This window comes from Tachysurus vachellii, chromosome 11 (assembly GCF_030014155.1).
Source record: "Tachysurus vachellii isolate PV-2020 chromosome 11, HZAU_Pvac_v1, whole genome shotgun sequence".
NCBI lineage: Eukaryota > Metazoa > Chordata > Actinopteri > Siluriformes > Bagridae > Tachysurus > Tachysurus vachellii.
Window position 1 is genome coordinate 20,457,896 of NC_083470.1, and position 24,340 is coordinate 20,482,235.

Consider the following 24,340-nt stretch of genomic DNA (forward strand, 5'->3'; position numbering starts at 1 on the left):
AAACAGAAACAATTTTACATTTATTTATTCTACATTTATTCTCTAGATATTGCCATTGCTCAGTATTAATAATACTAGACCAATATTGTGACACAGAAGTATTATTGCGGCTTAAAAGAAGCAGACTGAAATTTAGTCTCAAGTGACCATTTGTACAGGTTACGAACTTGCTTTGTGGGCGTGAAAGCCAAACATATTCCCTTTAATGGCAAGACTTGCTCTGTCATATGCTTACGCTTTAGTCTGTGCGTCATGCAAATGTTGGTTTTCCACTTTGCATTTAGATTAACCACCGCCTGCTTTCCCCTCTGAGTGCCAAGCCCATATTAAATTTAATTGGAGGCATGAGTTCCACAGCACCTAAAGCAAGTATGATTTGATCTAAATAATATAATTTAGTTTACAACATAAATATTGTGAGTATTCCCTCACACTTTATTCTGTGCATCACCCACCTCCAGCTCTCCGTTCTCAGCTGCGTCATGGAGAGGCGTCCCACCCCAACTGTCTGTCACGATTTCACCACCGTGGAGGAGGAGCCAGCTGAGAACCTTGGCATGGCCTCGGCTGGCAGAAAAGTGCATGGCAGTGGCACCGTCATTGTCCCGGTCAGACAGACTGATGTTTGTATTGTCCACCTGCACAGAAACAAACCAGACCATATGTATGAGAAACTGGATGACAATCACAGCGGCTTTCAGGATTTTAGGAGACAGATGCAATGGATTGAAGTAAAGAGTAAAGTGCCTTTATAATGGCAAGAAAAGAATGGACAAAGGAATAAATCTGAATGGATTCAAGCAGATGTGTATAACTATAATAGCAACTATAATTTTGTAATAGCAAATATAATCTGAATATACATTGTGGAAATACTGTATACAGTCGTCTGCAGAACATTCAGCATTGTTTTATAATTATTATAAAAAAGATTCTATTTTTTTGGGTCCGTAACATTACAGTGTACATAATGAAGTAGTGTTCGTTTTTATGTTAAACCACAGTTGAATTCTGCATAATATTGCCAAAGATTACAGTGTAAACGTTCTATGAGTCGTATTTTTTCCATACAGTTTCGTTTGTCAAATTATATCTATTACCTTTACTTGAACTTTAATTCAAATCATGTGCAATGAGTAAGTTCAATGGGTTTATAAACCTATTTGAATAAAAAAATATCTAAAGAGAGGTGAAAGGGGCGGTGAAGGAAAGTTTAAGGAAGTACAAACTATAATGCATGTAAATGCTTCACACACATAAGAGTACATGTAAATAAGAAGTGATTATAAATTTCTAAAACAACCTTGTTAACTCACCAGCCAAACAATGACAGTGTTATGTCCCATCTGGGCAGCAGCATGCAAAGGTGTCATGCCATCATTGGCTCTAATAGTTGGCTCTGCACCACAGTCCTTCACCAGGTACTGAACAGCCTCTAGATGGCCTTCCTGGCATGCAAGATACAGAGGTGTGGCACCATTCTTCGTTTGGAAGTTTACAACACTGTAAAATATTAAAGATGAAAAACAGTAATTGCTTTGTTAGTTCAGGAAGTGCTAACTCAATTATACAAGGCTAACCTGATAAAAGAAAAGAGGACGGATTTTTTAGCAGCAGAATTAAACAGTGCTTTCTACTGGATTTCCAGCTGATTATGGAACTGAAACAGAAAATAATTATTTTTTCACATTTCAATGAAGTCAAATAAACACCGAAACTACGTCTATCCACTGCAGAAATCAAGCATCATTATGAAGCATATGAACAGAACTGATGGTCACATGATTCACTGGTGACATATAACACTGAAGTGCTGCTTTAACTTGTAAGCCATTTTTCTAAGCCAATCTGAGCTGAACTGTCTGGTCATATCAGAAGGTCAGACTGTGAGTGAGAGCCTTCTGTCTAAATCCCATAAGGATGGTTTTATTTGGCCACTGACTGACAAGTTAGCAATGACTTCTCTAAGAGGATTAGTGTTGCTCCATTGGCTTCAGTATTACACAGGGCTAAGTTATGGAAATTGAGTGAGAGGGTCGAGGGGGAGGAGAGAAGAACTGGATTCCTATTGAAGCCTTTTCACAAAAGAAAAAGTACCCCCCCCCCCACAAAATGGAGGAAATATTACATTGTGCAAACGCACAGCCAATTACAATGCCAAGTCCTACAAACTTTTCAACAAGAACATGCAGGTCCATAAACAAGACAAAAATGTCCCCTTATATAAGACTGGCTCAAACTGACAACAAAGAGGCACTGAATATTTCAAACTCGAAGAAGAGGGCTTATTCAGGGGCTCTGTCATTAGGAAGTGGTCAGATGGGTGAAAGATTAATGAGTGTAACCTAGCAGGCTCAGTCACCTGTGTACTGGGTCAGGAGAGAAAGCAAAATAAGCTCAGAATCACTCTACCACATTACACACACACACACGCACACACACACACACACACACACACACACACACACTACCGGAACTCTACAGGCACAGAAACCTTAGAAATGAATCCAAAACGTAATATGCGGCCATCATGACATCATTTGCCTCAGTGGCAGAATATATCTGAATTATTTAGGCTCAAGTGCAAAAGTTGGCTCATCTAACACAAGCAGGCATAAGAGGCCAAACAGCTTATAAAATGCAGCTGAAAAAGGCCCAATTGACCTTTTGTACAAACAACAAACACTCTCAGGTAAACAAAGTGTCACGAGCATGTTCATAGCACGGACATATTGGATATCCGGAGAGAGACTGAGGGCTTTTCTCATCGAGGTGACCTGAGGTTCAAAATGCTAACTTTACGGCAAGCAAAGTGACTAACAAGATTAAAATTCACTGTTTGTATGTTGTAGCCTATATCATGTCTATCAAGTACAACACTCAATATGCTAAGCTGTTTTAACATTTAAGCTAACCAGAGGCATGACTATGGATTTTAGTGAGAACCTATTTCTATTCATAAGACTTTAAACTAAAATGAATCTATGAGTAATGAGTAATGGTCATGTTAACTTGCTCCTAGCTTTCATTTTATTCATGACTAGGCTTTTCCTTTTAGAATGTTTCAGGCATAATTAATGTGAACAACTTAAACAAATAATTTAAATTTATTTGAACTGCACACCTTTTACTCTCAACTGTTAGCTAGATGCTAACTCAAGTATACATTGCTCTGAATGGAAGATTCTCTCTCGCTCACTCACTCTCACTCATTTTCTACCGCTTATCCGAGCTACCTCGGGTCACGGGGAGCCTGTGCCTATCTCAAGCGTCATCGGGCATCAAGGCAGGATACACCCTGGACGGAGTGCCAACCCATCGCAGGGCACACACACTCTTATTCATGGAAGATTCTTTTCAATTAAATGTGATAGTTAGCAATAAAGTGTGAGTCCCTGCAGAAACTAATTCATGTTGAATAATAGTCGCAGCTAATTATTTAACTTATTCAGCGTGGTCTCCCTGTTGGCCTGAAAAACTTGCTAAGCCCGGCTAAATCCTTTAATCTGCACTAACTGGTTGTATAACTGCTCACTGCCATGAAGAGTTTTATGTGTCTGACAAGTTTTTATGTTTATGTGTTGTATGTTGTAGCATACACCATTAGCATTGTCAGTGGACAGCTACAAAATAGAGTCCACAGCCTGTGACAACAGGATACGAGCAGACAAAAGCACAAACCGCATTCATAAATCGCTGCCACACTGTCTGAGTGCTTTATCTACATCTGTCTCCAATCCCTTTCACTATTTCACAAAAGGACACTGATATCCTAACACAGGACACATTCCACACCTTTAAACAGCTGGTGTGAACTCTGGTTGATAACAACCATCACGTCTGCTGTTAAGAACTGATAGCAAGGAAACAAAGATGGGATGATTTAGAGTTTAAGAATTGGAGTTTACAATTCAACCGTACAATACTGTTCGTTTGTTGTACGGCACTATTTGTTATATGGCCATTCAGACTTCATAATATGTTGTGTTTGCTACATAAGAAAGATTTGCAATGGGTGCTATAGGTCATTACACCTCCAATTTAAGCTTCTCTTACATTATATGTTAATAATTGTTTCATCATTGTGGTACAAAAATATACTGAAACAGACCACAGTATTTTTCATTTCATGGGTGCTTCCAATAAGTGTATTTCAATTCAATTTCATTCTATAATATTTGTATGAAAACCTATAAAAATGGATATTCGATAAAGCCAAAGCAGCTTTCAGAAATTTGGTTGACGATTTCAAATCGGGGGCACAGTTACTTTGGGGTTTTCCTCCAAAGACATGTCTTTTAACTGAGAATGTACAGTTAAGTTGAATGTCATGTTTAAATTGTCCATAGCATGTGAATGTGTCTGTGAGAGTGTCCTGCAATAGGCTGGCACCCTGTCCAGCGTGTGCCATGCATGGTGCCCTGAGTCCGCTGAGATTGGCTCCATGTTCCGTGTGAACGTGTTGCATCAGATTTGTGGAAAATGGATGGATGGATGGATGGACAGATTTAAGATCACTAATAAAGTAGAGATAACAATTCTCTCTGATCTGATCCAACATGATTAAGAAATTTTCAAATGAACCAGAATAAATAGAGACCTGTTTCTGGGTATCACTTGATAAATCATCTACTTGAACACTGTATTATATAAATTCTAACAAAACTAAATGTGTTGAGAGAATGTACAGTTAAGAAGCAGCAGTTAAGTCTTGTGTCATTCTGCTTACAATCTTAATTCATGTATTAAGAAAATCAACAACAACCTTTATGGGTTTAGCTGTTGCCAAATTATACAAAATAATCTCTGTGGCATCACCTCAATAGTATCAACATAAAGCATCCCAATGCAGTTGTGTTGTCTCTCCATTGAAAACAGTATCAAAACTGTTCTCAAGTGCCAAGAAGAAAATGATAACCCTAATGAGGGTCATTCTCAGCATTTGACACTCGTCCCAAATCTGCCATATATTTTACAGCGGTAACAGATTCTGCCACGGGGGTGCTATCTCTTGTCGTCAAAAACAACCCTATCAACAAAGGCAGGTCCGGCAGAAAGCGGACCTCTATTCAACAGTATTTGTTTACCTCATTAAGCCAGGGGTCACCATGGTGACGGTAGCACACACTGCTGAATGGGACTAAGGTACTGATCACTAGCACAGCTTTCTTCCTTATTAAAATTTCAGGGGTAATGCATTTGTTCAACTCAAAAGAAAGAAAGGGAACTCCTAGACCGAATATACCTTTGGTGCAGTCCAGACTAGGCCTAAAACTCACCATGCTGCAAGATAAAGCCTATATTTAAGCCTTTTAGCAAAAACAGCTCCAGTTTTGGGTTATTATTCAGATACTAATCTTACAGCATATAATTCATTAGATAAAATGTGCAGTGACTACAGTAAAATAAATAGAAAAATATGCTATTGTGAAAGTGTGGAATGTGTTGGGATTTTAAATAATTAAAGCAAGAGCCTGAGACAGAGACTTCTCATTATTCTTGGGCTGCCTTTTGGGAAACAGACACAAACAAATGTAACCAGTGCAGAGACTCAATTTGTAACCAATGTAGAGACTTAATTTGTAATATGTTTGAGTCATAGACTGTTTATTCAGCTTGATAACTCCTTAAATGCCATAATCTTGTAATCTTGTAACCTTTTACTCTGCACATTCCTCTTCAGTGCCATAGCCTTAGAACCATTTCTGTAATTCTGTAATTCTTAATGATGTCCACACATCTCTGCACTGTTATAGCCTTTATATTTATTCACTGTACGCATTTATATTTATTCACTGTACTCCTGTATGTCCATACATCTCTGTCCACACATCTCTGCACTGTTATAAGCTTTATATTTATTCACTGTATATGCTTTCCTATATACCACTTGCTGTAAATATGCTAGATATTTATCTGCACTTTTGCACGACTGCTACATTTTGCACTTCTGGTAGATGCCAAACTGCATTTCGTTGCTGTGTATCTATCTATCTTTTCTAGGAATCACAGCAAAGATGGGCTGAATGGTCAAAAACAATGGGAAATAGGATCATGGAAGACACAAAGAAGAGGAAGAAGTAGATCATTTTTTTGGAAATAAACTAATAAAGCACTGTGAATAAATCTGGCAATTTTGTGTTCACTGGACATAAGAATGACAAAAGAAACAAGGTACAATATCCCAACATCACAACACCCACCATGTCAGTGTTCATATCAAACAGGGAACAAATACAATCTCAATGATTTTGATCATGTCTTGCTTGTTGGTGCTAGATGGTGTTGAGTGCTGATCTCCTGGAATATTCACACACAGAAAATTGTTGTAAATGGAAAAAAACACTCTAGTGGGTGCCTTGTTGATGACAGAGGTCAGAGGAGAATGTCCAGAATGGTTTGCACTGACAGGAGGTCTACTGTAACTCAAATGACCACTCTTTACAACAATGATGTGAAGAAAAGCATCCCACAACCTGTATAACAAATCAAATCTTGACACAGGCTACAAGAGTAGAAGACCACATTGGATTCCATTTGTGCCTGCCAAGAACAGCAATCTGAGGCTACAATGGGCACAAATTAACTGAAACATGACAGCTGAAGATAAAACATCGCCTGGTCTTGTTTCCATTGTTTTCTTTCAGTTGTTGCATGGCTCCAATGTTTAAGGAACGTAAACAGTAAAAATGTCAGCTAGCTGAGGAAAGACATAGGTCACATACAAGATATATCTGAGATTTATGAATGGAGATGTACCTGCAGGTTGCCACAGGATCAGCAAATTACCAAAAGGCCTTGGTGTTGTCGTTAAGGATGTACATGCTCAGTGGTGCATGCAGAATCTGAATCACAATAACAAGGCCATAAGTGTTAAGTGTTATCTCTATGGGGCAGAGTTCCTCTGACACAGAGCTGATTAGCAACTGTGTGTGTGTGTGTGTGTGTGTATGTGTCGCATGAGAGGTAGGCAATAGCTTGAAAAGTGGAGCTTATTTTACATAGCTGCTTGAATGCATATCCCACAGAAAAATCAAATGCACTATGAATTTAAATGTTTTTTAAGATTACCATTGTGACACACTGTATATAACTAATAAATAAATCAATAAGACACATTTTAAAATCTAGTAATAACCTATGTGTGCATAGCTTTATTAACCTTCATTCTGATTTGTCAGAAGTTTAACTTCTATTATGGAACTGCCTGTTGTTTTTTACATTAAATAACATAAAATTTGTATAGTATTTGGCTTTCAAATATGCTCTAGAAAAACAGCATATATATATATGTATCTGGTGCCTTGCTGCATTCATTCATTCATCTTCTACCGCTTATCCGAACTACCTCGGGTCACGGGGAGCCTGTGCCTATCTCAGGCGTCATTGGGCATCAAGGCAGGATACACGCCGGACGGAGTGCCAACCCATTGCAGGGCACACACACACTCATTCACTCACACAACCACACACTAGAGACAATTTTCCAGAGATGCCAATCAACCTACCATGCATGTCTTTGTACCGGGGGAGGAAACCGGAGTACCCGGAGGAAACCCCCGAGGCACGGGGAGAACATGCAAACTCCACACACACAAGGTGGAGGCGGGAATCGAACCCTGGAGGTGTGAGGCGAACGTGCTAACCACTAAGCCGCCGTGCCCCCAGGCCTTGCTGCATGTTGTATACAAAATCTACTGATCCTGTAGTAGATATACACTAATGCCAGCGTATGTGTTGTACTGGAATTTCAGATATGCATATGGTTCTATTACATAAACATAATCTCGTCACGTCAGGTTATTTTATTAAATGTGTAACAAAAAGCAATTTTTTATCCTGTCATAGAACGGCATAGTTCACTTTTCACGTTTGTATTCTTCTACATGTTCGGTGATTTTCCAGTCCTCAACAAACTGACATGTAACAACTATCTGATCAACTGAGGAACATTACTTTACATCCCATGTTCTGCGACATACTGAAATTATATTTTAGATCTACAGCACTGATGAAATGTGGAACAAAACTAGATCAATCCTACAGAAAACAGTGACATTTTCATTATTTCCCTGCCATTTTATGCAACATCCAAAATTCACAATATACTGTGGATTATCACCAATCTGGCTTTGAAAGCGTTTTTCTGGCCTTTGTGAAAATAGTAGAGTAGGCTATCCTGGGCATTAATTAGCTAAATGGTCTTACTTTGGGCTGTGTCCCAATAGCAGCCTGAGCATGGCCAAGTCGCCTTTAGCAGCAGCATAATGGACAGGCACAGCACCCGTGTCCATGGCAATGCTGGGATCCCCTTCACCACTCTTTAGTAGCCAGTCTGTGACCTCATGATGACTGAAGCGTGACGCCAGGTGCAGGACAGTGGCTCCTGAATTGTCTTTACTCTGCAAACACAAGAGAAATATTAAATAAGAAATAAAACCCTTATGCAATTTGGAAAAACGAATCAACAACGTCATGTCATGTTAATGGTAAGTTGCTTATTTTCCAAGAAAAGCAAAAGTTTTATATCACTAAACGAAAGCTTTTACATATCCACTGAATTAAAGTCACCTTTTCACTGGAAACCCTATCTCAGGTATCCAACATCATGGCTGAACTTTGGGAACAGTTCTCATGCTGTTTAGAATCTAGTGAATCTAGTATTTGTTAGCAATTTATTCTCTTCAGTTGTGAGGATGTTCAGTGAGCACTAAAGAACTGATGAATGATAGTCAGCTATATGCTAATCCTGGTGTGCACATGTATTGCTGTTTTAACTACTGTGCTAAAGTACTGTGTAAAGCTGGAGAACAAAATACATAAATAATATGAAACAGGTAATAAAAATAAACACACTGAAAGCGACCAGATTAGATGCGGTTTGGGACATTAATTATGTATGAATTATGATCGGTAGCACTCTCAGACATTAGATTTAATTTGGCAAAGTCACAGCAGAACCCCTTTAATGGAATGTTCTTCTGTAAGTATCTCCAGTAGCCTTTTTCCTTCTTTTCATCGAGAGCAAAATAGTAAAATGGTACATCCTGCAGCTTTAAGGGGCATTTCAAACAAACATAAGCACTAAAGTAGCCATCTCGTGTATCAAACACAGTATTGTAGTTAATCCCATAAGGTTTATGTTACGAATGAATTAAAGCTTCCGACTTGCAAAGGAGATAACTGATGTTAGTGAATGTGAGAATGAGAAAGAACATGGAAACGAAAGACTCTTGTTACATGTCCATTATTGAAGCTACCACCCTAACCTTTAAACACAAAGGTCACTGGATATAATTTCATTTATAATTTTACATTATAGGTTAGACTTGTTTGTGTAGTGGCTGTTTTGTGTGTGTGTGTGTGTGTGTGCTGTGGAACTACGAAACTATGACACAGCACTACATAACCTGAGCAGCAGCAAAGATTCTTGTGTGGAACAACTAACTGATGGTTTATTTGAAACCAAACCTCTCAAAAGATGTATTAAGCACATATTTAAGAACGGAATTAGGATTTGTGTGCTGTGTTACCATGTGGTGTAAAGCTTTTTAATTACTGAATTAATGCGACTCTTTTCAAACACTTTAAGAAACTGCTGTGTCACGCAGTAAAATGATGAATCTATTTATATCCACATTCAAATACTGACTTTTGCTTTTTTTTGTACTGTAAAGGGAAATGCCTTTTTGAAAGATCACAAATGTATGGTTCAGGCCTCCCTCATAAAACTTATCAAATCGATGAAGTCAAGATGATTTCAGAATCACAAATATTATAGGAATGCCGCAGTTGTGGTTCTTTCCATAGTTGCACATCCAATTAAATTCAACTGAAATATTTTGATTGTTCAACGAACAAAAAAAAAAAGTTGACTATTTCCTTTAGTAAATTCCTTTAGAACATTTAGTTAATGTTCAGTGTATTTGGACTCTAATGGGCACCCTGCCATGTTTAGCTCCATTGAGTTATTATTGCATCTAGTGGTCAAAAGAAAGAACTACAAGTGCTTATGGAGGTCCACTAAGATAGGAATCATGTTGCTTCAGTGTCAGTGTGTGGAAATGGTGACTGAAACCACAATTCCACTATTGAACACAGTTGATCATCGTTTTAAAAAAATATATTTAAACCTACTGTTGAACATCTTTTTTTCCACAGCTTTCAACCCTTTTCCTCATTACAAAGAATGCAAAATTAGCAAGTTTAATATATACCGTTATGTAGCTAGCTATGCTATCTAGCTGGGTTGTTAAAGTGACTTTAAAGTCAATCAAACACCACCATAATTGCACGAATTAATGTATGTAGTTGATTCAATTTCATTTAAATCACAGCTGCTTATTATGGACTTCCTCTAAATATTTTGTGGATGATAACCTACAGCATAAGTCAAATGTGTGAGCCTCTTGACTTTAAACTCATGTCCTTATCCATATCATCCTGCCCCACCCAAACATATAGTCACAAACCACTCCTTAAACCAAATCATATATTCTGAGTAATTAAGGCTTGAATAAAAGGACAAGGATTGTGGTCTTGCAAAATGTAAAAATGGTCTGAGCTTTAGACATGAAAATCAATACACTTCCTTCAAATTCCAACAAACATTGCACATGATCAGGTTGCTGAAACAGGAAGTCATGTGAAGTACCACAGTGACATCATGCAAATGACCTATACCATCCAGGGCATGCAAATCAAAGTACCAGTCCGTAAGAGCATAAAACAAAAATCTGCCTTGTTGTGCTGTTTTACATAAGGGAAGGAAAGATATAGCAATAAAAAAACTGAGATAAAGTGAGACATTGTGTGTGATCAATGCTTGATATGTTTCTAAGTTAATTCCTGGTGATTATTACTTTATTAGGCTAGCATTTACATACACCATGTTCTCTATTAAGATCTGTTTTCTCTTCAAACTGGTTATGTATATTTAATATGTGTGTAAATTTTCTACTATTCAATCTTAAATTCAGGCTCTTTTTTATAATTTGACAGCAATTTTTTGGGATTTGGGAATGTGCTCTCTTGGACTACATACAGTGTCTGAACCAGTTACAGATTTTGGTTTAATTTCTTTAGCCATATTATTAAATATTGTAGTTTATATTATGGAGTGAACATAATTCAATTTACCAGACTGGGAAGTGCTGACACATTTCTATTAATGTCTGATAGACTTAACACTTAATGAAACAATGTGCTCTTGAATAAATGTTAGCCAGCAAATTTGTTAGCATTAAGAAGTCATTTTACATATATTCCAAAAGTCGTGGCCAAAATATGATTCGTGTCTCATCAACTTGTATGTAAACTGTGTAAATGCCTAGAAATACATTATATACTAGACATCGTACAAATACCAGCATCGGCATCACCGCATCATGCCTGCAGCTATATGCAAACATTTGGGCCATTATTACGGTATACAAACAAATATAGTAGGGTCAAATAAAGACTGATTTTGTACAACATGATCCTACAATGACTATCAGTGATCCTCTAGAAAACAAAGGCACAGGAAATATAACGGTAATAAACAGAACTGTTTGAATTAATGTCCCCATATTCAGTATTATATTTTTTATTATATATTTAACAACAAAAGCCCGATTTCACACACACATGAACCAAGAGGACACTGAACACTGAGTGTGGTCACTGCATTAGGAGCTGAAAAAGAATAAAGATGTAGAGTCTGAGGACTGAATTTATTAACAGTGAGCTAAACCATAACTTTTTGCTCATTTTTTGCTGCGCGATTTTCTTAAGGACCATAAAAATGTGTGGCATTTTGAAAATCAGTCTAATTAACACCAAAATTGGACTAATTAATGATTACCTAGCTACCTTAAAGAAGTTAAAAAAGAAAATCCCTAAAAAAAATCAAAAATAGATTAAAAAATGTTTATTTTTTAACGTGAAAGCTACATGATCGTGAAATATTTTCCGTTTCCAGGAAATGTATGAATGAAAAAGGTCCATCTTACATGTGTAACCACAGTCTTAATACTTTACTGTCTCCGATTTCGCCTCATGTTTAATGTGAAAAGATGCCTACTGTCATTATTGTGCATCATATCATAATTGACTCCCAAGATGCCAAAACACAAAAGCGAGGCGTGGCAGTTATTTCCAGTAACCAAATTCCTACTATCATGTATTGATACTGATATGCTCATGTATGTATGTTAATATATGTATCCAACATTGCTAGTTTGTTAGTGAAAAGTGTCTGTGTCAGTTTTGACAGCTGATCTTAATGATATTAAATATATCCAACACCCCACTATCTATCTATCTATCTATCTATCTATCTATGTATAAAAGATATTATATATAAGATATTATTTAAGGGGTATATTATTTTGTCCTTCTAGGCATAATAGTGACACTGATATTGCTGAATGTGTTTCACAGGTTTCTTAAGAGAAATCAAAGCAAATCATTAGTAGTGGGAACATTTTTTTTAAAGTACAGTCTTACTAGTTACTTTATTTGACATAGCTTCCTTAATCACCTGATTTAATGGGCTCAGTTTTCAAGAAATCTAGCAATTGTACAAATCTATGATATCTATGATATGATATGTGACTATAGATGATATCTACAATACAGTTTGTGTTAATGGCCTTCTAGACCATGTGCTCTCAGATTTTTTGCAGCCATACACTTCTGCAAAAAAAAAGAAACATAAATATTACTCTCATTAATTTAATGTGTACAATATATAGACAATTTAATTTGAGGCACACATTACGTTGACATTTATAGGCTGACCTGTTTCTGTGTTGAATTACTGCGGTTTGAATTAAAGTGTGCTAATAAAAGTCCAGAATAAAACATGTTGAGGGTTGTGATTTCTACCATTTTGATGTTTTTTTTTAACCACAGTCTCCCTGGTTATGATTCATGAACCCTGTTGATAGCCTTACTCTGCTTGTTCTCAAATTGAGGACCAGGCATCACCAGGGTTCATGTAAATGTCATATATGAGCATAGAACTGCTGTTGCCTGGCATCACACACACTATCATGTCAGTGTCAATTGTTGTGCTGAGCCAGCATGCCACTGATCATGAGATGGTTTGGGTAGAGGGTGCCATGTGCCATGTCATGCATGCATAGTTGAAACACCTGCTCAGTGTGTACTGAGCAATCTGAGCTGAGTTTGCTTTAAAAAACGGAAATTGGGGAAAAACAAAAAAAACAAATACGTTACACTCACCATTGCGCGGCAGCCTCCCTGCGTCAGAAGCCACTGCAGGCACGCGAGGTTGCCGGTGGCAGCTGCGTCATGAGCGGGGCTCGCGCCATTGTGCGCCAGGCTGATGGCCGGTAAACTCGCTTCTTCCACTAAGAACTGGAGGCACTTGAGCTTCCCAGCGCGCGCCGCGTAGTGCACAGGCGTCGCTCCGAGCGAGTCCTTTACATCACTATTGAGCACTTTTCGCTCTAAATGCACTTTCAGAGTTTCAAATTCGCCTTGTCTGGCGGCCAGAAGTGTCGCCTCTACAGCCATAATGATTCCCTGTGATAAAGTGACTATTCATGCACCGTTTAACATGTTAAACCCCTCCAGTGTTACTCAAGGCAAAAGAAAAATACTCAGAAAAGTAGGCGTACACAATGTTCTTCACTCGATCAAAACGATGGGAAAGACCTAAAGACCAAGAGCAGCTCGGACGGCATGTCACGTCACATGGACATGATGCGTTACTCATATGTTAATTGATAATGAAAGCCAGTCCATTTTGTCCAGATGCGAGAGGATCGTTTGAAGTTTCCTGTTTCCAGCAGCTCCAGGACACCTGCTGGATAACCTACCTACATTTGTGTTGATGAATAGTTTGAAGTCATGATGCGTTTTCTTCTCCGGGTCTCTTTAGACGCCTTTGCTTCCTCGACAATTTGTTAAATAATCTATGAAGGGGAGGAGGATTGGCTGCTTTGGGTTGTTACCTGTTTCACTTAAACCGGCTGAGCGTTAAAGGGGCGGCGCGTGAAAACAACACCATGTTATTAACACGAGTTCACCCTCCGCTCGTGAGCCGCTATTCACCACGTGTTACATTGTTGATTTCATTTCAGTGAGCCATGTGTGATTTTATCATTGTCTTAAAAGCGTGATCTTAATACTACTGTTATTATTTAGCACTACTAATACTTAAAAAAATCTACCATTTTTTATTTTATGTCTAATGTCTTTGTTATGTTTAATTGCCTTTATTGATTTTTTAATTGTTGCGTTATTTTCCTCCTTTGCCTATGTATCTGTTTCAAATATAAGGTTTGCATAATAGTGTTAGGACTTTACCCTTTATGACCAATAGATGGCAGACGAGTGGCACTGTTAAATGCAATGTTACCTTTCCGTGTTTAGATTATATTGAATTGTGTGTGCATTTTTATATTAGTTCCTGTAAAAGTCATCCATAGTGTAAAAGTCATCAAACTACAACCTACTATAACTGCATTAATAGGCTTCAACACGCTTTTTAGTATTTATTTATTTATTAATTTATTTATTTGTTATAAAAATACATTGTCTATCATTTTAAAAAAGTAGTAGTATTTCTTACATACTAATGAAAACTCGGGCATTCATTCATTCATTCATTCATTATATTCAACTTCACACGCTTAATGCAACTCCAGACTCTTATTTTTTTCCGCTCGAGCCGCTTTTGTGTGCTCAAGATCCCTAGGGAGGGGGATTTAAGCTCGTGCCTGGCGCGTGCCACACTCTCATGACAACCTCAATCGCTCACCCCCGCCCCTGCATGTTCCCCCTCCCCTTCCCCCTCTCCTCCTTTCTTCTCATGCACTTATCAGATATTGAGCGGCACGCGTCAGGCTTAAGGCGGTCAATCCTCAGGAAGGTCGCGCGCAACAAGTCCCCAAAAACCACAGGGAATGTTGTGTCAGATGTTCAGAATGAGCATGGACTTCACTTTTACGCAATAAACGCCTGAGTATTTTGCTATTTTATGCAAATTCCTGACTACTGAAATAAAGTCGATGAAATATTTTTAATGCAATAATAAATGTATAATAAACCTATAATGGATATATATATCCTAAATATATTTAAATCATGAAACGTTCGTATTCGTACGTTAATCACGAATAATAGGTTTAAACATACATCATATATCCTATTGTATAAACCATTTATATATATATATATATAAATGATATATATATATATATATATATATATATATATATATATATATATATATATATATATATATATATATAGTACATATTTATATATATATATATAAATTATAAATGATATAATTATATATAGTATATAATATATATATTTATATATGTTGACAGATATTATGCGTATTTAGAGCATTAATATATTGCACTATATTTAGTGCATTAATTCACCCCCACAACCCACCTAAAAAAGAAAAAGAAGGAACATGATTTAAGATGTAATATGGTTTCATATGGTTTCTTTGTGTATGCTACCCGTGAGAAGACCCATAGCCTGCGGAGACTTATTTAGCCGTGACGTGGGAAATGCCTGAATTATAAGTCGCACGCGTCAGACTCGTGACAGTTATTCAAATTTCCCTCCAATTATCAGCGCCACGAGTCAGAAAGCGCCAACGGAAAAGTGCCATCTGGTGCTCTAGCAGTTTAAACCAGAACAAAACACGACAGATCCCTATAGTGTGAGAGCGAGAGCTTTAAACATTACCCACGGACACCATATTGGGGCGCAAGAGGGGGAATTACATTCACGCGCGCGCGCGCGCGCACACACACACATATCAATCACATCCTTTAAAGATGCTTATTTCTGAGAGTAAATAACCTTATAACAGACATGTTAACATGTTAAACAAAATTTTTTCTTGCATGAAGCATTGCAAGATTTTTACACGGTTCTTTGCGTTTCACAAAGCTCATATTTCCATAAATTTTTTAATCTGATCATTCGTCAGGTAGTAATTCACATTTCAATCAATTTCTAAAGAAAGCAGTAATATCTTTTGTTGCATTAGTTGCCATGGATACCTCTTTTAATATTAAGGCCTGCCAGTTTGCTTATTTATCTTAATCCTTTTCTCTTTTAACATCGTATGCCATTGTTGTTGTATGCACTTTTTGTTCATTTTGAGCATTTGTACATGGAGTCATTTATGCTTCTCTTTTTCTGAAAATTTTCTCTTTTTCACACACAAAACCAAAAACATTTTTTATTTTTTAGCCTGGCCATACTGATGATTTATGCAAAAGGAACTTTTTTAAAAACCATTTAAAAATAACACAGACACGAGAATAAAATCAATTTTATTACTGGCTGTATGTGTATGTGTTCAAAGAAGACACAACATGCACAGAAAAATCTTTATTTCGCTCTCTCTCTCTCTCTCTCTCTCTCTCTCTCTCTCTCTCTCACACACACACACACACACACACACACACACACACACACACACACACACACACACACACACAGCACAGCAATTGCCATTTGGTGAATATCAATTAAATGAGGACTTAATATGTGATAAGTATACAATGACAACTACTATTCACATGGTTACTGTATTAAAGATGTGTAATTGAAAATGATTAACTGGTTTGTCCTGGCAAATTTGGCAAAGGACAATAGAATTCACCCGTATAGGAGTACCAGTCCTTTGAGTGCACCTGCTCATTTCCACCTAGGGGCTTTAACATAGCCAGTTCACCTGCATGTTTATTGGAGGAAACTCTAGAACCTGGAAGAAACTTGCACAAACACATAGAAAACATCTAAGACTCCACACAAACAGAAACCTGAGCTTAGGATCAATCCAGGACCCTGGAGTTGTTAGGGCTGTTTACAATTCCTGTATATTAATTTATGCGCTATTACAGAAGTTCCACATCAGTTAATATAGACTGATGTCAAACTGCAATTTGCAAGTGTTTGATAAACACTTTAATGCATAATTACCTGGATGAAGACACTTGTCTCTTGTGCATGTAGCTTAGATGACTTCAAACCTGTGAAGATTGCATCTGAAAAGAATTTGAATAGGTAAAATAGCCACTTCCAAAATGAACATTTGAACTGTAGTTTAATCTACATGTAAATCCAAGTTTAGCCAATATCTTACAACACTGGTTCTCAAAATGGGATCGAGGGATCACCAGGGATCACTGAAACAAAGCCAGGGGTCATGTTTTTGCTATAGATGGAAATATTTTGTTACAGATGTGGAAATCACAGCACAACTTTAATTTCAGTAACTTTAATTAAACAATAATTATTGTGTTCTTAAAGCTATTCACTTACGTGTTGAAACATTTGATTTGATATAATCCAAATCTTAACACCCCAAATACATATAGGTCTATAAATAATTATTGAAAGTTACAGTGAATTGTAATCTTAGAACAAACATGCTCTTTGACACCAATAAATAGCTAGATATTTACTGTACACATTTAAATAATGAGCCCATTTTTTTAATAGATTGATTGAGAGTGTGTGTGTGCCCTGCGATGGGTTGGCGCTCCGTCCAGGGTGTATCCTGCCTTGATGCCCAATGACGCCTGAGATAGGCACAGGCTCCCCGTGTGCTCATAACATACATCTATGCTCAGGACCAGGAATATATTTGACATTTAAGGGGTCAGCTCCGAAAAGTTTGTGAATGCTTAGATTTAACAAAACTATAATATGATTACATTTTTAGAGCATGCTGGTAACCTTTGATAACACTTCATCTGTGCATCATTTTTAACAGATCTCTTGAAATTAAGTAGTAAAATATTTTTTGCTTGCGATGTTGTTCTTGTTTGTAGTTGTTTCAGAACTTTAGGACTTACCAGAATGTCAAGGTCGGTGTACTTGCTGATAATTTCATAAAACAAATAAATTGCCAGGTAATTTAATAAAACCATAAACAACACAGTTAGCCATTTTTTCTGAGATTCTAATGCTCACTTTCCTGGCCCTTGATCCATACGGGTTCCTCAGTTCTTCTCCTTATAGGGAAACACCCTGTAGTAGAGTTTTACACATAACCATTTAAAGGTTCCTCTAGAAAGCCAAGCTAAAGAACCCTTACGTCACACTTCATGAGTGGATAATGGATATAAGCTAAAATTGTGTAAGGTAAAACTCATTCTTCATGCTTTAATCATTCCGTATCACGCATGACGTAGCTTTACAAATTATATACGATTTCATCAAATCAGAAGCATACATCAGAACCACTTTTGCATCATTGTAATAGGCTAATAATAAACTAATGTAATCATAGCAATGCAATCTGCAATTTAAATGCATAAAATACAATAAATGCATTTAAAATACTTAAAATGTATATGCTACACAAACGGATGTAGGCTGCGCAGTTATTTTTACCAAGCCGAATTAAGATTATTTAAAATATATATATTATTTATATTTATATATGAGATAGGACTTACCAGGCATGCGCTCATTTTCTCTGCCTCTCTGCCCGAGTAGTATTGCAGGTACTAGATCAGGCGCGTGCGCTTGTATCGAGCGCGCTTTCTGTCCAGGAGCTCGAGCGCAAATGAGAGGAGGACATGCGCTCTGTGGGCGGGGCAGATTTACGCCCTTTCTTGAACTACATGAACCACCAGACTCCTGCCTAAGCCTGGAGACTTTAATGCAATTGAACAATTAATAGAGCATATTTATATAAGAGCAATCCCGGCAATTCGTGCTCACTCATAAATAGCACTAAATAAAATAAATAAATAAAAAAAATAAAAATAAAAATTGCATAAAGCATTAAGCGCATTGATTTTCTATTTTTACTACAAAATATATTGCTTGTCCTGCGTTTTTGTCCTATTTACCGATGTTATATCTAACCGGGACATCTATACTGCATTTAAATTCATCATTAGATAAATAAAATGGAAAAAGTGCGAGTGCCTTTCTTGTCTCTATCATTCATGATAATTGCAGGGCCATCTGCTCTTTTGTCTGTGTGGCTCGTGCCGTCCTCGTGCTTTAAATATGACCACAAAAATGCACCCTCTGGATCTCGGGGCGCAGCAGTTTTCATTTATTCTAACATGCGCACAAAAGGCTGGATAGAAAGTTACCATACTTTGCTAAATGTGTCCGACCAACACAGACAAGCAGCTAAAGATGCTAAGTAATTTTCTACATTTTCTACCTCAGGCTCCGACTGTGATGCCTGGTTTGGGACTGAGTCCTGCAATTCTATTGGTGAAATAGATGGTGATGCTGCACAACGTCACAAAATGCACATGGGGAAAGGCATCTTTGTGCGTAAAGTTACACATCAGCAGATGTTCACTTTATTTGGCTTGATGTTTGGCTTGGGTTTTTGCGTAATTAAAGGTAAATTGTGTGTCTTCATGACATTACAAACACATAAGAAAGATTGTATGACAGACAAATGTCTGGCTATTGGATGTTTTTGAACACATGATCACGAATAGGCTTGGGTTGGCTCGTCTATACAAATCAACTAAATAGACTGCAAAAACAACTAAAATGCCACAGGAACATCCCCCACACAAGCCTGGTGCTTCAACAGATGTGTTACATCTGAAGCTATATAGCTACACTACTATCAACATAGCACATATTAATACTACACATGGCATGTCTTTGCACAATAACAGATGTTCACAACATAGCATTATGTTACGTTATGGCTTGGGATGCTCAAGCACAAATCTGGAATGATTAATTATTATTAGCAGCTTGATGCACAGCATCTCAAGCCATGTCTCTCTATCAAATGACTCATTTTTAATATAAAACTCTGTACCTCTAATTATTGTGAATCATCAGTAAAGTAAATACTATTATATTTGGTCATGGTATTAGTCTTTTTTTATTCTTATTACAAAAGTGCAATTCCTAGATGAACTGAGTAAAAGAGATTAGCACATAGAATTTCACTTCTGTCAGCTACAAAAACAGAAAAATAGGTAAATATGGCTCAGTAAAACTGGGCACTCGAAGATTGGTAAAGCCCAGGTGGAATTTCCTCATCCAATCTTCAGCTGTTCAGTTTTGTTGAGTCTGAGCCAAGTGATGTTTGTCATAAAGGACATTAACATAAAGATAGACATTAGCATATCAAGACATTAACATATTAACAATATTTTTTTTCTTGTAAATTTGTTTGGTACCATAGAACGGCAAAAGTAGACATGGAGGTTCAACAATCAAAGCGGTCATAACAGGATTATTCCATCGTTGCCATAACTGACCTTACAAAATTTGTAAAATGAGCTTTATATGTGTCCATTATTTAGACATATTTCGACTTTCGAAATAATGGTAATACATGTTTATTAGTGGCAATGAATTAATTAATTTAGTAGCATTGGTAGAATATCCATTAACCAATTCCAGTTATTCCAAAAGAGTGTAGCCGAAATTTTAACAGCAAACCTGTTTTTTTTTTTTATTTTGATGTAAAACTTTTTAAATGTTTCTTAAAAATACTGTGGGCTTTCCACAAAATTTTACCATAAACATATCACATATGTGCCACGAATGCCTTTATATGTTGTAGCATTATGAACTCCATTCATTAGAACAGGTATTGCCCAAACTTATTCCAGCATCATAATGCCCCACTGAACAAAATAAGGTCCATAAAAACATGGTTTGCAAACATTGGTGCAAAATAGCTCAAGTGACATGCACAAGGCCCTGACATCAATCACTGAACACATTTGGGTTGATTTGAAAGGCCAATTGCATACCAGGCCTATAGCTGAATGGGAACCAATCCTCACTGCCATACTCCCAAATTTAGTGGAAACCCCTTCCCAGAAAAATTAAGACTATTTTGGCAGAAAAGGACCAGAAGAGGGACTAAAATCAATTCAATTAAAATTTTGAAAATGGACATTGTCTCAAAGCAGCTTTACAGAAAATAAGAAACATAATGCAAAGAATGTATATTATACAAAAATTAATAATTATTATTAGAGTTAAATGAGGTGACTATGGCATCTGTGGTGAGGAAGAACTCCCTTAGATGGTAGAGAAAGAAAGGAACCAGACTCAAAAGGGAACCCATCCTCATTTGGGTGTCACTGGAGCGTGTGATTATAAATATACATTCTGGCAATTGTGTATTGACTGAGAGGTGTTTGTCCTCAAGGACCAAATGGAGTTGGCATCTCCTCTTAGATTGTCTGAATACTTCATGAAGCAGAGTCCAACTACAGCTGGTACATTTTTAAATGCCTCAGCATCCTCACAGGGTTGGCCTCTTCTCATTGAAGGTCCAAAATCTCAGATCCAAAATTCAGCACATCTGGTTGTGATGGTCAAGTATCCACATAATGTAGCTGACATATTCTTCATTTATGTCTTGACCGGCAGTTCTCAAAACTTCTGAGTCCAGGGGCACTGCACTATAAGTTCTAATCAGGTGTATTAATCAAATAGGCTAATACATTCATTGTTAACTTTATTGAGGACACTTGCACACATTTACATGCAATTATTCAATAAGCCAAATATACTGCAGCAGCACAGTGCACATAATCATGCATATACCGGCCAAGAGCTTTATACAGCCAAGTACACATCAAATATTAGAATGGGGAAAATGTGTTCTCTTTGATGCAGTGAGCATGGTTGTTGGTTTTAGATGGACTGGCTTGCGAATTTGAGAAACAGCTGATATCATGAGATGCCCAACAACCACCAAGATCAAGTATCTGAGTGGGCACAGGCTCACCAGATTGGAAAAGGTTTTCAACTTTCAGTAAAAATAACTAGATAATGGATATGTAAAACTTTGATAATGGATGTGTTTTCTCCCTGAAGTCCCCTTGTTCATGAGCCAGTGTTCAAGACAGTGTAACCATGAACAAAGAAAGCATTGGTAAACTAAGATCAGTACTCCAACCTTATTCACTTGAGTTTGGTTATAACATAATTATATTTGTTTTTATAATATGCCTATGCCAGAAGTATGAGGCATTTGTTAGGTATTGCTGTTGTTGGTTCCTCACAGCTCTAGGGTCTATAGTTAGATCCTGAAGTCTGGTTTATATCAGTGCCTGCTCATTGCCTATCGATATATGTTACTTCAAGCACTCTGGTGTCTTCCCAAATAAAACATGCCAGTACATGGATTGCCTTTTCTAAATTGATCCTATAGGTAGGTATAAGTGTGTAAGATTGTGTGTGCCCTGCAGTGGAATAGCTTCAAGTCTGGTGGCCTATCCAGGAAGAATTCCTGCTTTGAAATATGTCAGCACAGGCTCTGGGACTGATATGAGCTTTTCTGCTTAAAATTTGTTGATTAAAAAAAAATGAAAAAAATTCTATTTTAAAATTTTTTTAAGGAAATGGTCAAAAGCAGCTACATAGGTTACTCTTTGTCTTTAATCATACTAAAATGTGTTAAAGGTTCTTTATTTGTTTATTTTGAACGTGTAGAATTGCAGTAGCCTTGATATTTCCCAAACATTAATTTTGAGCCAGTGTAAAGAATCTAGTTAGAACTCTGATCTGATTCACCAAAATATTACCAAAATAAGGTAATGGTGCATGAACTGCATGAACTACTTATGTGTCCCTGAAATTGGTGCACTATTAGGGATGGTTTATGTCTGTCGTTTAAAACAAATTGAAGCGTGCACAGATGGGATATCCACGCCATAAATATGCACAAAGACCGCGTCAAACCGAAATCACCCTTTGGGTGTTTTCCCCTTAGGAGTCGAATAGCAAGAAGCTCGACAGTTTAACTGTTACACCGATAAGCAAGAGACGCGTGCACGAGACACATTTCAACAATAAAACTCTGGATTAAGAACCTCTAAGAATAGTTTTATACGTTTGATATTGCTTTTAAATGTATTAATATATAGGCCACAAACTTGATGTGTATGGACACTGAACAGGTTACAAGTGAGACAGAGATGTTGGGGGTTGGTACGGTGGCGCACATTAGTTGCACTAGCAGATGTCCATCTGGCGCGCATTACTGGCTCGTGCCGAGCGCGTGAGAACAGTATTTAATATATACAACGACTTCCTTTACGATGAACGGTTTCGGTCTAGTATGTGATTCAGAATAAGACACTAGCATGATTTCACAATTTCATAATAACCATGTATTCTTTCAACACTTTGGATGAGATTTCGAATAACGAAGGCTGCCTGTGCGTTTTTGGAAAGCAAAAGTACAGCGATTTAAAGCAACATGCTTATTTTAAAAAAAAAACATTCAGTATGCAAGCATTTTAGACTTTGTAGATTTTGAGGCATTATGTTTATTCATAAAAGCCCATGCTTTACAGACCACTGTCCCCTCCCCCAACTCCTCTGAAGTCTCATAGTTTGTAGGTAGCTAAACGTCACTAGACAAACAATTTCAGCCAATCAGAATCGTTGTAAAGTTTACACAAACGTCAAATACGTGTGCGCGTGTGGCGTGGCTTGGGTAGCTGAATGTTTGGTGCTTAAGATACCTGACCCCTGTCCAAGAGCCATATGCAGCCATGTCACAGTTAAACCTATAACAAAGTAAATTCATGGAAACACCACGTAAGCACATTTGCATACAAGCAACTCTATCTATACCAAGAACATGTTTAACAATACACATTTTTTACGTGCATTGTGCTGTTGTTTTCTTTAAGAATGAAAAAAGATTGGATATTTAATTAACAAGTGTATGAAAAATGAATATTAGCCATCTTAAACCACTGAAAAACCTACATGCACGTTAAAGAAATAAACAATTCACATACTTTTGTCCACATGTGCTTTCATGTGAATTGCCCTGAAATTGCACAGTAAACACAATACATCATGTGAACATAATATCAACAGTGACATGAAGAAAAAAGAAGGATTTTCAATGCATAAGTGCTTCTGAAAATTGAAATGACATCCCTCACATGACCTGTAAAAAATAACATTAAAATTAGACATGCATTATATATAAATTAGTTCACAACATTTTTGGGTTCAGTATCTCAAAGTGGGGTTATATTATTATCAATTATTTCAAATCAGAAACACATATAAAAATAAAATTATATGGTCATACACGCATATGGTCGGACCATAAGCATAAGTCCGGCGCGTGCCACCAGTTCAGATTAAACCTCAATTCTCCTGTGAGCAAGCAGATGGCTAAGAAAAAGCGCGCTGGATCTCCAGCTTCATCCTCCTCCTCCTCACCAGAGAGCCACAATAGATTTGGGACACTCCCCCGGACGCCTAATACTGCTATATAAGCCAGGACTCCTGTCTCAGTGACCACAAACCACTCTCGACTTTCTACGAGGTCACTACTAAGTGAAAGGCTTACAGAAAC

General features: G+C 37.2%; 1 protein-coding gene across 1 annotated transcript in view; it reads right to left on the bottom strand.

Annotated features, from left to right (window-relative positions):
* espn (espin) overlaps window positions 1-13,898 on the bottom strand; it is a 45,377-nt gene extending 31,479 nt beyond the window's left edge. Inside the window, exons 1-4 of the mRNA XM_060881060.1 lie at window positions 13,231-13,898; window positions 8,209-8,402; window positions 1,317-1,503; window positions 456-638 (exon numbers count right to left, since the gene is read on the bottom strand). Coding sequence (XP_060737043.1) covers window positions 456-638; window positions 1,317-1,503; window positions 8,209-8,402; window positions 13,231-13,524 — 858 coding nt within the window. The 5' untranslated portion in view covers window positions 13,525-13,898. The remainder of the gene's footprint in view (window positions 1-455; window positions 639-1,316; window positions 1,504-8,208; window positions 8,403-13,230) is intronic.
* Window positions 13,899-24,340: the final 10,442 nt, after the last annotated feature.